The sequence below is a fragment of the Quercus robur genome, chromosome 5 (assembly GCF_932294415.1).
Source record: "Quercus robur chromosome 5, dhQueRobu3.1, whole genome shotgun sequence".
Lineage (NCBI taxonomy): Eukaryota > Viridiplantae > Streptophyta > Magnoliopsida > Fagales > Fagaceae > Quercus > Quercus robur.
The window spans coordinates 7,062,117-7,077,528 of NC_065538.1; the positions used below are offsets into that span (position 1 = coordinate 7,062,117).

The 15,412-nt window shown below is 32.6% G+C and overlaps 1 protein-coding gene and 1 non-coding gene across 2 annotated transcripts; both read right to left on the reverse strand.

Moving 5' to 3' along the window:
• Nucleotides 1-272: 272 nt before the first annotated feature.
• LOC126724979 (GBF-interacting protein 1-like) lies at nt 273-10,631 on the reverse strand. Its single transcript, XM_050429441.1, has 10 exons — nt 10,162-10,631; nt 8,236-8,279; nt 6,960-7,101; nt 6,078-6,204; nt 4,485-5,122; nt 3,158-3,491; nt 2,574-2,844; nt 2,335-2,433; nt 1,450-1,905; nt 273-744 (listed from the first exon to the last, which is right to left on the reverse strand). Exons 1-10 carry the CDS (start codon nt 10,358-10,360, stop codon nt 403-405), a joined length of 2,652 nt encoding a protein of 883 aa, XP_050285398.1. The 5' UTR covers nt 10,361-10,631; the 3' UTR covers nt 273-402.
• LOC126732036 (small nucleolar RNA snoR97) lies at nt 7,735-7,839 on the reverse strand. The gene has a single exon (XR_007659222.1). It is a non-coding gene; the product is annotated as a small nucleolar RNA snoR97 (small nucleolar RNA).
• Nucleotides 10,632-15,412: the final 4,781 nt, after the last annotated feature.

Genomic DNA, 15,412 nt, shown 5'->3' on the forward strand with positions numbered 1-15,412 from the left:
ACTGGAACCCACATTTTAAAATTATTTTACTATAATATTTTCAATTTTCAGCAAAATAAACGGTACCCAAACAGACTCTAAATGTTGTGCCTTGTCAACCAAGTACTCGGGTGCTTGTAAGCCACATCATGAAATTGTTACACAAATAAGCAAATATGAAACTATGGAAGGTGAAACTTATCTAATGGAGACCATACTTGTGATGGGTTAACTCTGAGTTTTTTGTGATTGAAATTGAACCAGATGCCAAAACTTAATGCAAAGAAAGGAAATTGAAAGCCGAACACCACCCGATGCATTTGATAGAAAAGAAATTGGTTATTCATTTCACAAAGAAAATCGAAAATTTTCTATAGCTACTTCAATCGCTTACATGCGAAGGGGTTAAATTCACATTTTCTTTCAGAAGTTTGTTGTCCAATTGAGATGACCCAGTTGGGGCTGCTGATAGGCACCAACCTGCGCCCCCGGAGCAGCTGCAGCCACACCAACACCAACATTACCACCCATAGGAGGGCCTAAGTGGTGTGGATTACCAAGTGTACCAGGCTGTGGAGGAGGATGGTACATACCCGGAAATTGCATATGAGAAGACTGTGCAGCAGCTGCATTAAAGGAAGCATGACCCGTGTGGGATGGCATATAAGCACCATGAGGCGATTGCCCTGGCATGTTGTAGTATGGAGTGGATTGCATCCCTGGAAGCTCTCTAGGGTTCTGAATCCAAATTTCGGATGGCTCGGCCTGCAGTTTCAAATATTCAAATTACCAGCTTAGTTCTAATCCTCACAAAAATGAAAATCCCAAAATAGATGCATTCTAGTTGCTCCCGAACATAGGAAAACTAAAATTTATTTGATTAAAAACATCAAAGGTTAAGAGAGAAGAAACCCAAGCACAGGCAAGGTACAATCAAAGTGGACATGTCTCTAATGCAAACTTGTGCATGCATTGCAGAGCTTAACCAAATTCAAATACATAGATTACTATCCAGTGAAAGTTTTTTACTATCCAGTGAAAGTTTTTAACAGAGATTCACATCCAAATGGCAGGCACTGACTACATTATACACAACACAACAAAATGCTAAAAGATGAGGTAATAGGGACTGAGCACCATCATCAGCTGGTTTCTAATTGAACAAGTCAGCATCCAACACTTCATAACAAATTAATATACCTATACATGAACCCGTAAAAGAGAACATAATCAACATCAATATTATAATTTCTAGACACGTTTCTCTTAGTTATGAGTACAAATTTGGAAACCAATTTGTTTCCTTTATGAACTAAGGTATTGGACAACAATGCTAGAAATAGGATTGCTAAGATATAACAGGACATGCAAGATTATAACTAGGGCCTCCATATTAAACTTATTTGAAGTAAGCCACTAAATGCAATTGTTTAATGCATCAAATAAAAAAAATAAGATATGTATTTTTACCTGTGGATTTGGCACATAAAGATTTCCATCTTTGTATTTGATTCGAGATGAATCATCAAGCCCAGTTGCACCACCAACTACACCAGGAGCATTGATAGCATATCCCGTTGGATTAGTAAAATTTCCAAACCCTGTGGGACTGCCAGCAGGAACAGGCTTAAACTGTTGAATTCCGTACTTCAGGCTGTTTGCATTTAAATGGGAACTACCTCCAGGCATCAGCAAGTAACTGCTACCATTTGATGGGTGAGGATAGGCTGGGTTACTAGAGTAGCCAGGCATGGCCATTGGCGAAACATAGACTGGAGGAGGAAACTGACGGTGGTATGGCATAAGATTAGCAAAATGGGAAACATGAAATTGTGGGTACATCTGTGCTACAGGTGGCTGTTGCTGCTGTTGTACCATAGCAATTGTTGATGCAGGGATGCTGTTGGCAGTATGTGAGCTTAAAGCCTGAAGTCGTACGAGAGAAAAAAATCAATTAAACTGGTAGCATCAAAATATTAATAGATGTACCATGTCAAAATAAATTGGTTTTGCATAGCACATTGCAGAATTATAGCTGAAGGGAAAAGCCCTTTACATTTTTTTTTTTAACAAAAAGACCAAACTTTCAAAAAATAATCCAGATTTGAGTAACTTAGAAAGTTGTTTATTGATCACTAGATTCACTACTAAAGATCAGTTGGCAAACAATTATAATGTTCTGTAAAATATCCTTTGTATATCAACACACTCCCTACAAGATGAGACGTACCTAAGCTGCTGTAGTGCATCCATAAAAATAAATATTAAATCAAAACAGGTTTTGTTCATACAAGTGTGTAGTGATATGAGAAGCAAAATATTTTCCATCAAACAATGATAAGCATTCAAATTTACCTCCTGAGGAGATGGAAGACCCTGACCCCGTACAGTTTCATCCATTGTGGAGGGTCTAAAATAGGGGGTCAAATCATAACCAGTTTGAGGATCATATGCCTACATGAAAACCAACACGTCATATTGGATCATAGTAAAAAGTGAAATAACATGCATGCAATAATATCAATAATTTTTGTATACACATTGATATAGCAAGTAAAATTTACATGAGGTGGAAATCAGAAAAATGAACTCACCGAAAAACCTGGTAGTTCAGGAGGATCTTGATGCTGCTGTGATTCTGAAGGGGCATAGGATGGACTGTTCTCTCGAACCAAACCAATATCTGCATAATTCTCCAAATTCTGAGGGCTTGTGGATTCTTTTTTATCAGACAATTGATGCTCAACAGCCACACCAGATGCCGGAGAATCAGATCCAGAATTTCTAACTTGGTCATCAAGTAACTCTGCCGTCTTGCCACCAGAAACATCCTCACCGGAAGACTCTGGAGCTGACACCAATAAACTGCCATCACAATTAACATATTAATACTTGCCCAAGTTATATATTCTATTGAAGGAAATCACTGAATATCCAAATTGCTCAGATAAATTTCAAAAAGAAAAAAAAAAAAAAAAAAAAAAAAAAAAAAAAAAAGTATTTACAGAAATGATCATTTCGGATGTCCAATTTTTTTTAATAAGTAAAAAAATTATTGAAAAAGAAAATAAACTTTATGTACACAGGATGTATATACAAAGCTATCCTCAAGAATAGATTTCCAAAGTATTACACCAGCTCATTTGTAAATTTACAGTATTTAGAAAATAACACCAACCTTGCAGCAGCTTCACCGTTTAATTCTTCTGTAGTTCCCACTGCTTGTAGTCCAGAAGCAAGATTCATTGAAGAATCAAACTCTGTCCCAATGCTACCAAAGGTCAGCTGACATCTATCAGTTTCAGGGACTCGAATATGCTGTGCTATGATCACATTCTGATTTTCATAGATGTGTGCTCGTGAAAGCTTATCTTGCAGCGTAGCTGCTTCAGATTCCAAATCCTTGGATTTCTCAGCAGGAGGCGAAACAGATTTTGTAGGTGTTCCAATCACTCCAGGGTTGCTAACAGCTGACTTTTGGCTTGATTTAGGTTTCCACTTATGCTGAGAGACTGCATTAAAATTCATGATCATTTCACGAATCAAAGGATCTACTGATGAAAATAGATCCCCTTTCACAAATAAGAAACAATTGCACAATCTTTAATGGTTGACATCATTCCTTTACAAGTAAAATGGCAACTATTACCAACAAAGTAAAAGTAATTTCTCCAATTACTTTTGAGCAAATTGGAGCAATAGAGGTATGCATAACTAAGAGAAGATAAGCGGCTACTTTAATGCATCAAATCATTTGATAAAGATGTAAAATCAACTAATCGGGGTAGACCACAATAATCTGTGTTTGCCTTTCTAACTTATCTAAAATCATAATCTCTGTAACCTTCCTCTTTGGCATATCCTTCTTCATTACTTTTTTTATATAAATAATCAAATTTTATTGAAAAAACAAGACCACCTCATGTACAGTGTATACCAAAGGTTTTTTTGGGATAGGTCAAAAAAAAAAAAAAACCCTTTGATGTACCAAAGGTAGCCTAGAGAATTCCTTCTTCGTTACTTTTAACTATATTGTTTTAAGCCTTCCACTTTCTTTTCACTCAGTCAACTTGAATTAAATCAAGCTTTTCCAAAAAAAATGGGATAAATACACAAGTGCATCTATTCACATGTTAATGCCATCTTGCCAAAAGTGGATCTATTTAACCATGACCAGAAAGAAATTAGAACTTTAGCATGGCATCAAAAACTCATAATTCCTATGCCTGAAACTTTGACTAATAGAGGATTACATAAGTTTATTCCTAAACTTGCACTAACAAATTTCAAGCAATCAAAATCTAGTGAGGGTAGACAACTTCATTTTGAAGAAATATTTCTATTTTTTTAAAAAAAATAGCAAGTTATACATACACCTAGTAGGTCTAGAACCCTTAACTACTGTCCACCCTATTCTTATAGATAGAGGCCATTTGAGCTAGAGCTCAATGATCACTTTCAAGGGACATTCAATTAACAATATAGCTCATGTTTGACAAATGTACCTTTTTGATGACCCACAAGTTGATGTGGCCTGCTACTATACTGATTATTTAATAATGGGCGGTTGACTGGCATGCTGGGCATAACAGAATCAGTTGTAGTAGCTTGACTGAGTTGGTCAGTTCTGGAAATGGCATTGAGAGGTCGAAATGATTCTGCAGAGGAACCATCCTTTCCCAAAATTGAATTTGAGAAAGAACTACTTGGTACAGATGACTGTTTGACAGAGTTTTCAGAAGACTGTCGACGAACACCGACGACACCAACTTCACGTTTAATAGCTCCAACAGGGCCTGATGATCTGGAATCTGGAGATGGCACATGAACCGGGTCTGTAGAAGAGGAATACACCCCAACAGCAGAACTGCTTGATGCTAGAGTTGCAGGACTTGGTTGAGAGTTGTTTGGCTTCACCGCATGCAGCCGTGAACTTGCATTTGGAGTTGAAGCCCTTGCATTTGGAGTTGAAGCCCTAGCATTTGGAGTTGAAGCCCGCTTTTCACCTAATACTCCTTTCCCATAAGTGTCACTTGAATTGGCATCTTGAGCATGTCTAGGGTATGACTCAGTTGGTCCATTCAAAGTCCGAGATGAACTCCGTCCACCAGAGGACTTCTGACTGCTTGAGGTTCCTAATGAACTGCAGAGAGTACAAGAGACATATATGAATGACATGATTATGCAGTACAGAATAAATGCTTAGTCAGGAAAAAATCTCACTCCTTCACAGAATTAGTTGAATTCATTGTTCTCAAAATCTATTTATTCCACAGAGAGGACCTATCATCAATAGGAATCAGTTTCATATTGGTCCCAGTTTTGTCAAGTTATCAATGAGCATATACTACTATCAGGGAAAACAAAAAAGCAAAAACACCAACTAAGTCCCTTGATTTTGTCTACTCTATTCTTCTCAATTAAAAAATTTCTATCCAAGATTTTTCAGGCACTAACATGTTTTCCAGGTGATGTCTTTCAGAGGGTACATCACTTAAAACTCTGTTAATCCTAAGATTCATTCATTGTACTTACTTCATTTCATTGTATCTCATTTCTTATTTCTGCCGTCTGAGAGTAAATTTGGAAGAGCTTATTTTCATTGTAAAAGTACAGTTATATACCTAGAAAAAGTGAGGCTTTAAAAGTTGTCCATAAACTGATGATGAAAATAAGCTCACATTTTAAGTTAAAACAGACTCTATACTTCACAAACTACCAATCATACAGTAGATATAATATGCTGGACTGGAGAAATAGAGCATACTACATGGACTAGAAAAAAAATTCAAAATTCTTTGTCCATCATTCTTCTCAGGCTTCTATTCTTCAGCTAAAAGCTTAAAACCCATGAACTACTTTTGCTATTCTATTAATTTTTATTAAATATAACACTTTTGAAGAAGGCCACCACAAAAAGTTCTATGTTTGTTTTCTTTATATTCAAAATTAAGGAATATATATTGGTAAACTATTTTTACAGATGCTAGAGATGTGACAATAGATTCATTGGTCACAATAATATTACGTTTACATTGAGGCACAGATAAAGAAATAAGACTATATACAGCTAACATACAAACAATAAAGAATCATACCCCTTTTCAGAAACATTTGAGATCACTTGCTCATTAGTGGATGTAGTACATTGCGGCAAAGCGGGCTTCACTTCTCTATCCACATTTCGATTAACTCTGTTGTCTCTCACAACACGGAACTTGATGCCTGAAAATAGTATGAAACTAATATTAATCAGTCTATAGCACAACAAAGATAAAGCCTACTATCTACTTGTATAAATAATTTATGGGCAAATGCGAATTTCTCATGTGCATATGTGAATTTGAAGTAAAAATAAAGCTTCTTGGATTGCATAAAAGAACACTGCCCAGAAAAGTTTAAATACGTCCAGTAATGCCAGAATTATAGCAGGAATCAGTGTAAGGATGAAAGAACAAGACTCAGTTCAAAGGAATTCATTAAAGCTCGCTGTACAACTAATTGATACTTAGCACTTTGATCCTAAGGACTTCAATCATGATGTGCTGTAAAGCATGTATACCATACACCTTTTGTTTGTTAACTATTATACACTTCAAAATAAATCAATCTTACAGTCATTAAATACTTGAGTATGTGTACTTTGGATAGGAAAAACACAAAACCAGGAATTGTAAGATCAGAAACTTGGCCAGGCAATGTATTTTACAAATTGACGGACTAAAAACAAATGCTCTGATTTAGATTTTAAAACTAAGAGTTAGACAGAGTTTATTGCCATCTATTAAAAATTCATATTCCTGAGTAATTTTTAAGCCTTGAAAAGAAAAATAAAAAGAAGGGGTAAGAAGCATATTCAGAAAACACTAAAATTGAAAATCACAGTACCTTGTCTAAAAGATTAATAATCAAGTTATTTACCAAGACAAAACAAAAGTACACAAAATATATTAATAAATAACTATTGACACTAAAATTACCAGGTACAGATTTCCGTGTATAGCCTCCTCTCCGGACATTACGATCAGAAAATGTATGAAATTTCATTGCTTGACCATTCATCCCTTGATCAACACTCTCAGAATGTCTTCGTGGATCCACAGGAGCCTTGTACCCCATATTCTAAGCATAAGCACATATCATTGTTGACAGGATGTTACTTAGCACAAGATTCCTCTTAAACAATTAACATTTTTAAATAAGAAGGAAGTACATTTAATATAAAAGAAAAACTTATGTGTAGACTCTAGAAACAGAACAAATAGATATCTTAAGCCTCCAGACAAAGCTGATTACAAATAGGTATCTTAAAAACTGTTACCCCTACCAAAGTTTTTCATTTCAGGGGAAGACAGAACATAAGGGGGGCACATTTTCAGAGGTCAAACAATTCTTTTACTAGCCAAATGTTCAAAGAGATCTAGAATTTAGTTGCACATTGCATTCATAAATCAAATAACCACTTTCATAAGTACAAGCACCAAGAAAGTGCCTCAAGGATAACCTATGCGCAGTCTTATTATGTTCACATATATCAACATAAGCTATAGATAAAGTGCACATGCTTACTGCCTCTTTTTAGACACAAACATCACTTTCCGTTAACTTGATACCCAAAAATAAAAAATGAATTCAGAACAAGTCTTGTATGGGTAATATAAGATGAAAATAAAGTTAAGTTAATTTAAAATATTTAACTAGAGAATCACTTTTCCAAGCTCATGAAAATTACAAGCATAAATCTATTTTCATCATTTGTGTGGTGTTGTCATTAAACTCCATTCATGGAATACAAAAGATATGGAACTGATAACAACAGATAATTTATGGGTTATTCTGGCTCTAGACCCAACAAATAGGTGAAAGTATGGTTAAAATTCAAACAGCAACAATAAGTAGATAGCTCAACATCTTTCAAAAGATTAAAGGTGCAATAATATGTCATTGTTTAGGGTAACTGACAGTGCATTGCACAGAAGAGGCCACATTATTACAGCACAACCAACCATAAATTGTTTCCCTAAGAACTATGCTCCTCTGTTCAAAGACCTAAGAAATTGCATAAAACTCAATATATTCCTACTTCCCACAAGCAAATATTAAATTCATCCATATATGATGTTTTAATAAACCTCCATGTCAAAGAACATATAGAGAATGACTTACCCAAAAAAAGAAAATATAGAGAATGATTCAAGAAACAATGACTGAATTAAGAATAGTTCATTAAAAAACAAAGAACACACGAGGTCATACCTCCTTTCTCTTGTCTCTTTTTCTCTTCACCTCATGAAATGGATCTGAGTAAAAACAAGTAACAATACAAGAAAATTTCATTATATTACAATTAGAAGTGCATATCATAACAAATGAAAATTCATATAAAAAAAGGGTAATTCAGGAAGTATTCTATAACTTTTGTTCCAAACATTTGTTTTTTAGGCAAAAAGATTGTCCAAACAAGCATTCTATATAGCGTGTAGATTAGCCTAACCTCCATTATGCCACGTTCCCAAGTGGGGCATACCACATGACATAGGATCAGGCTAGGTACAGTTAAGGTTTCTGTTGCTTGGTTATCAAATAACAGAAAACATGTCCAAAGTATTATTGATCCCATTCTACAAGTTTTAAGCAACCAAAATGAGCAATCATTTAAGGAATTGTGCACGAAATAAAGTACTTGTGTCAAGCTTTTAGCTTTAAAATAACTTAATTATTGTGTAGTATTTAATTCCAAAATCTAATAATGAATCCTCTAAGTCAGTATGAGTGCATAACTAATAATGCCCATTGGTCAGACACAATGCAGGCTCACATGCTTAAAGTGGCAGCTAAGTTCTAGACATGACACACAATCTTTAGCAAAAATTTATTCCTGAACCCCAAATTTTCATCAGTCATTAACAATGATATCACATTATCTCAACAAAATGAGAAGTTAAGCCAGAAGCTGAGTGCACAAAAGAGTGCTTCCTGACAAACTCTGAATTGTGTTGTGTGTAAGGCAGAGTTGAGTGTACAAAATGCAACCAATAACAAACCAATGTCAACACATAACATCAAGCACACAACAAAGAACACTAAACCAAAGAAAACAAACACAATAGTCTATAGACAAGTTAAAAACATAGCAAATTTACCTTCGTTTAGTAGTTCCCATGAACAAAACCTCAGAAAAACAACAAAAAATACAAACTAAATACCTAACACAGATGAGACCCAAAATCTAACACAAGTAAACCCTAAACAACCCCCCCCCCCAACACACACAACATTAACCAACTCCCAAACCCAAAACTAAGAAACAACAAAATCCCAATACCCAAATTGCACAAGAAACACAACCAAAAAACCAAAAGAAACACAGTCAAAACCTAGAAAGAACAGACATGGACATGCATACGGGTATGGACAAATTCAGTGACAATAGTAATTTCTGAAAAAGTATAACATGATACAGCCGGTATGACACAATGACACAATAATTACACAGGTACGACACGACTAGGACACAAATACGACAGGGGTACGGCAACCTAAATGAAGTGTTCATGCTTCCTATGTCAAAACCAATGTGAACCAAGAAAAACCCTTTTAACCAAAGCAAACCCAAAAATCTAATCAAGACCCTTGTCTTTACCTGGACCCAATGAAAAAATTGGAAAACAGAAAAAAAACAGAACAATGTGAACCATAATTAACACATAATAATTAAACCACAACTTTCAATCCTAGAATAAGTAAAACAACAAAAACCCATTAACCAAAGCAAACCCAGAAACCTAAAAAGCAAATAAAAACAAAGCAATGTGAACCATAATTAACACATAATAATTTAACCACAACTTTCAATCCTAGAATAAGTAAAACAACAAAAACCCATTAACCAAAGCAAACCCAGAAACCTAAGAAGCAAATAAAAACAAAGCAATGTGAACCATACTTAACACATACTAATTAGACCACAACTTTCAATCCTAGAATAAGTAAAACAACAAAAACCCATTAACCAAAACAAACCCAGAAACCTAAAAACCAACTAAAAACAGAGCAATGTGAACAAAAATTAACACATACAAACCACAACCCTCCAAGCCCAGAATCAGCAAAACAAGCAAAAAAACCCACTAACCAAAACAAACCCGAAAACCCAAAAAAAAATTGAAAAAGAAAGCAAACCTTGGATGAGCAATTTCTGGGTGGTTTCATTAGGATCCATGTTGGCTTCTTTCAAAGCCGCATAGATATCCAATTCAGAGTGATTACCCACGATTTCTTTGATGGATTGGATCGTCTTCCTCACCCCTGCTGACAGTTTCTGAGTCCCACCGCCTCCCTCGATCACTCGTGACCCGCCTCCACCAATACCAGTGACCATTTCAAAAACCCCACAAAAAATTTAAATAAAAAAAAAAAAAACAAAATATTCGAAAATTTATAATTGTTTGCTTTATATAATTATATATATGTACTAATATGTGCGTGTTTATGGGGTGGAGAATCAAAAACCCTAATGATGTGTGGCTTTGCAGTGAGAGAGAGAAACTAGGGTTAGGGTTTTGGTGATTTTTGAAATAGTGGAAGTAAGCAGAGAGAGAGAGAGAGAGAGAGAGAGAATGGAGAGAGCCTTTTTTTGTTCAGTGGTGTTTCCGTGTTTATTTGGGGTTTTGAAAACACTTTTTTTTTTCTTTTTTTCTTTTTTTTTTTTTGGTTTTTTAAGTTTTGGTGGAATATGAGAAATTCTTTGGTGGGATAATTTGGTTGTTTAGGGGTTTTTATTTTTTTATTTTTTTTTTATGCCCATGGTTTTTGGGTTTAAATTTAATTGCAACAATGAGTCTTTTTTTTTGTTTTTCTTTTTTTTGTGATTGGTTTGAGGGGGGAGTGGTGTGGGTGGGGTTGTTAGGGTGATTAGGAATAGGAAAGGCAGTTGGGGATTGAGATTTATGTCCCTAATTTTTCTACTTTTTTTCTAGTTGTATAGGTAAAAGTTTCCTTAGAACCTTCCTATCAAAATTATATACAAAAGTTTTTCAATACACGGTTGTAATTCGCTACTTAAATTATTTTTTTGTTTATTAGTATCAATCAATAGGCGCCTACCATATGGGATTTGCAAGGCTAACTTAAGGCACTACAGGGCCCATGATGACTAAGCATATTCTTATATTTTGAATATTAATAATAAAAATATATATTTAATATCTGTAAATAAAATTTGAATATAAATTTATTTACTAGTATGAGATTAATTAATTCTTTCGACATTTGGGTACAAGAGATTAATGAGTTTTACACTTTAAAACTAAGAAAAACAAACAGTCATTATTACATCCAATGGAAATATTTTTCTTTTTTCTAGTTTTTCTTTGATAAAAAAAATGATTTTTTATTTATTGGTGAATATTTGGGACTTAATTAATACTGTCATTGGTACAAAGATGTCTATATTAATAAAAATTTAGGGGCCTTAGGCAATTGCCTAGTTACTTCATGCATTGAGCCAACATTTGGGATATATTATGAAAATATTGTGAACATAGCATTTCTCTTAATATAAAGCTATCATCCTCAAACCGAGTATATTGTGATTGAAAAGACTGTGTAACTTTAGTCATATCGCTATTTTTTTATGAGTAATATACATTCACAAACTATTTTACAATATTTTTACAAATTATTGTTATAGTCAACTCTTACTGGTTCACATCTAGGTCAATAATCAACATTACTTTTTTATTTGTCATTAATCCTTCATCATATTAGCAGTTTATAAAAATAAAAATAAAAATTTGTAAAATAATTTATAGATTTAGCATTATGATATAGATAGTCGCCTCATTTTTCAAATGAGTTATGTAACTTGATTAAATGAATAATACACATTCATAATTTTATAAATCATCATGTAATGAATTGGATGAGATACCTCTATAACATTTTGGAGCAAAACTTTATCCTAATTTATTTTTAAATGCTTAACCTACTACCACCAATTGTATGATAAATATTTATTATGTGACAATAAATAAAATAAATAGGAAACAATGAAATAAACATATATATATATATATATATATATTCTTGTTATTTTAACACAAGTAGCCTCTCTTTTTTCCTTCTAGAAAAAGGGCTTTTGTTTAACTCAAAAAAAAAAAAAAAATAGTAGGAGTAAGAAGTTGCTATTAAGAAATGATTAGTGGTTGATTGGATTCTCCAACCCCGTCCACGTGTATGAAGATAAATTAATTATCATATTATTATTGATGATTAAGATTCTATTGGTATCATCTCTAAAAATTTTATTTTACAATACACATGGAAAACCATTAACTTATGTACACACATAATAATAATAATAATAATAATAATAATAATAATAATACACATCAACTTTCGGAATCCAATTTGAATTTCAATGGCCAGTACTCCAAGTTAATAGCAAACTTAACGTCAAGATGCAAAGTGTAACAATAATCGTAGTTTAAGGTGCAAAATGTATATTCGAAAAGTTTAGGGTGCAGAGTATAATTTAGAGTATAGTTTAGGATAGTAAAGTATAATTTTTCCAAAATTTATTTTAAACAATTATAATGAGTTATATAAGACTTTTTTGAAAAATAATTAACGATCTATAAGAGTGTTGATTTTTTTTTTAGAAACTAAAGAGTGTTGATTTAAATGTAGTACTTAACTACTTATTATTAATAATACATGTAAAACAATTTTTTTTTTTAATTCAATGGTTACAAAAGATAAATAGGATTTAAATCGTATATGTCTTTGTCAAAAATATCAAGATGTACGTTTAACTTTTTTTTCTTGAGAGAACTTCAATTTATAGCGTCCGCTCCTAATGATAACTCTTTATCATCAAACCAAAACACTAATCAATTTTTGGTATAGACGGAGATTGAACTCTAAATCTCTTAAAATTTAAGTACATGAAGATCAATAAAATTTACAAGTCCTAAATTAAGGGACATCATTTTGTCATATCACAAAGTTTAAAAGAATAATAAGAATATTATTAGTTTTTCTTTTCTTTTTTGAATAATACCCGATTTCATTAAACAATAAGAAGAGCAACATCTAGCTTCAATTGCTTAGAAACTACAAGAGGAAGAGAGTGCTTACGAAGAACTCTTATGCATATTAAAAAAAAAAAATCTTTCTGACTTGAAAGATGGATACAACTTTATTGGTTGACTATGAATATTTGTGGTTATATTATACTTTCTTTGATCTCTCACGTCACCGAGGGAGGACTACGGTGAAATCTCATGGAAGCAGAGAGGAATTTAAGATCGTAGAGTCCAATTTTTCATGACCTTTACGCGTGGTTGATGGGCATCCAGAATTTGGATGAATCATGTCAAGCATGTCCTACCATTATTATTATAATATAATGTTCTTCTTGGAATATTTCACTATCACTATGAATAACTAAATCTTAATATAATTAATATATATATATATATATGGATTGGGTTCAAAAAATGTTACACCACCTAATAACTTGTTATAGAATTTATATATATTTTGAAAATTCTACCGTTGAATTACATATTTTATATGTTTTAAACATTCTTGTCAATTAAATGTTATTTGTTTTTCGATCCATACACTCATCTTTTATTTATTATTTTAAATTACAAAAATTTGAATTTAAACAATTGATTGATGATATGATTATTTATCTTTCATCACTATGGAAATTTATAAGTACGGAGAATATACGAAGATAATGTAATCTAACGGTAGATTTGTCAAAATTCACATTCAATTAAAAAAATATTGAATGATGTAATATTGTTTAGAGTTACACCAGATGTAATTTAATCCCAACCTTCGCTCTCTCTCTCTCTCTATATATATATATATATATATAAATATATTTATTTATTTATATTTGTTTGACCAATCATTTATTGAATTACCTTTCTTTCTTTCTTTCTTTCTTTCTTTCTTTCTTTCTTTTTTTTTTTTTTTTTGTTTTGGTAAAATTCTATTTAGTCCCTTAACTTTTACTTTAAAATGTCAAATTAGTCCCCAAGGTTACTTTGTAAAAATAGTCAACCTAATTTTTTTTTTTTTTTTTTTTTTTGAGATAGTCAACCTATTCTTGTTATGGCACTATGTTAGCAAACTACACCGTTTAAACTTTCCTTAAAAAAAAAAAAAAAAAAAAAAAAAAAAAAGGGCCCATTCATGAGAAGCACCTTCTTTTCTAATATTGTTGTTTAATGAGTACCCTTATTTTTATTTTTTATTTTTAAAAATGAAATATTTGGTCAATTTTGTCATTCTAGGTTGATACTTGCTTCCTATCATGTCTTTGTTGAGATTCGAAATTGAGGGAATAAAAATTGAGTGTCTTAGAGATAATAGGATAAAATTTAGATACAAAATTGGTTGTAACTTAAAACTATAACCTTACTCAATATATTTTTATTGGAGATAAATTTTGAGAATTTCACCATTGAATTATATTTTCTTCTCATATCCTCCATATTTGCAATATTTCTAGAAAACTAAAGATTAATAGTTGTGCCATCAATAAATTGTTTAAATTGCTAGTTTTTGTAGTTTAAAATTATGTATAAAATATAAGCTTATAGATCATATAATGCATAATATCTGATTGACATAATAGGAGGATTTTGGGGTTCAAAATGCCCAAAAAACCATGAGCAAAATGTGTTTGGATGCCAAAGTTTGACTATCAAAATTAAGATTTAGTTGTTATAATTTTGAATATGCAACATGTCAAAGCCAAAGTGTCCTTTATGATGTTACTAGAGTTATGATTTGTTTGGATTGAAGGAGAGGGAAGGGGAGTAGAGTAGTAGATTTAGCCCAAAATTAGTTTATTTTTAACCAACTTTACTCTACTTTCCTCCACTCCCCTCCTTCTTCCCTCCATCCAAACAAGCCCTTAAGAACTTAAGCATTGCTTGGTATAAAATAGGGTGTCTGGGCGTAGTATTTGTTAAATTGAATTTTTCCTAAGAATAGACAATTTTTTTCCCCTCAAATCTATTGCCTTTATAAGGAAAGGTAAGATATTTGAGTAATCTTTCTATTTCTTAAATACCAAGGTATGTCGTCATGTATTGGCGTTTCTATTCGACCCCTAGCAGCATATGCCAATTCCAAATGGCATATCCACTGACTTTGGACATAAACTTGAGGTGCTATTTTAATTATTGGCTAAAGTATAAATTACACCCCTAAAATTTAGGGTATTTAGATTTGAAGTTTTAGAATTTGGATTTATCCCTTAAAGTTATATTTTGTTTGCATCGGTAGCCCTTTCATCCATATTTGTGTTTAAGTGTCGTATAAACTTGTGACACGTATTTAGTTTGTCTAATTAAATAATGTCACATCATTTTTGTTTTAATTATTTAAAGCTTTTTTTTGGCTA

Excerpts from the sequence above, each read along its gene's own strand:
- LOC126724979 (XM_050429441.1), bottom strand. The coding sequence starts at position 10,360 with ATGGTCACTGGTATTGGTGGAGGCGGGTCACGAGTGATCGAGGGAGGC. Across the intron at positions 3,492-4,484 it reads ACTTGTGGGTCATCAAAAAG|TCTCTCAGCATAAGTGGAAA; the intron begins GTACATTTGTCA and ends ATTTTAATGCAG. Across the intron at positions 2,434-2,573 it reads CTGAACTACCAGGTTTTTCG|GCATATGATCCTCAAACTGG; the intron begins GTGAGTTCATTT and ends GTTTTCATGTAG.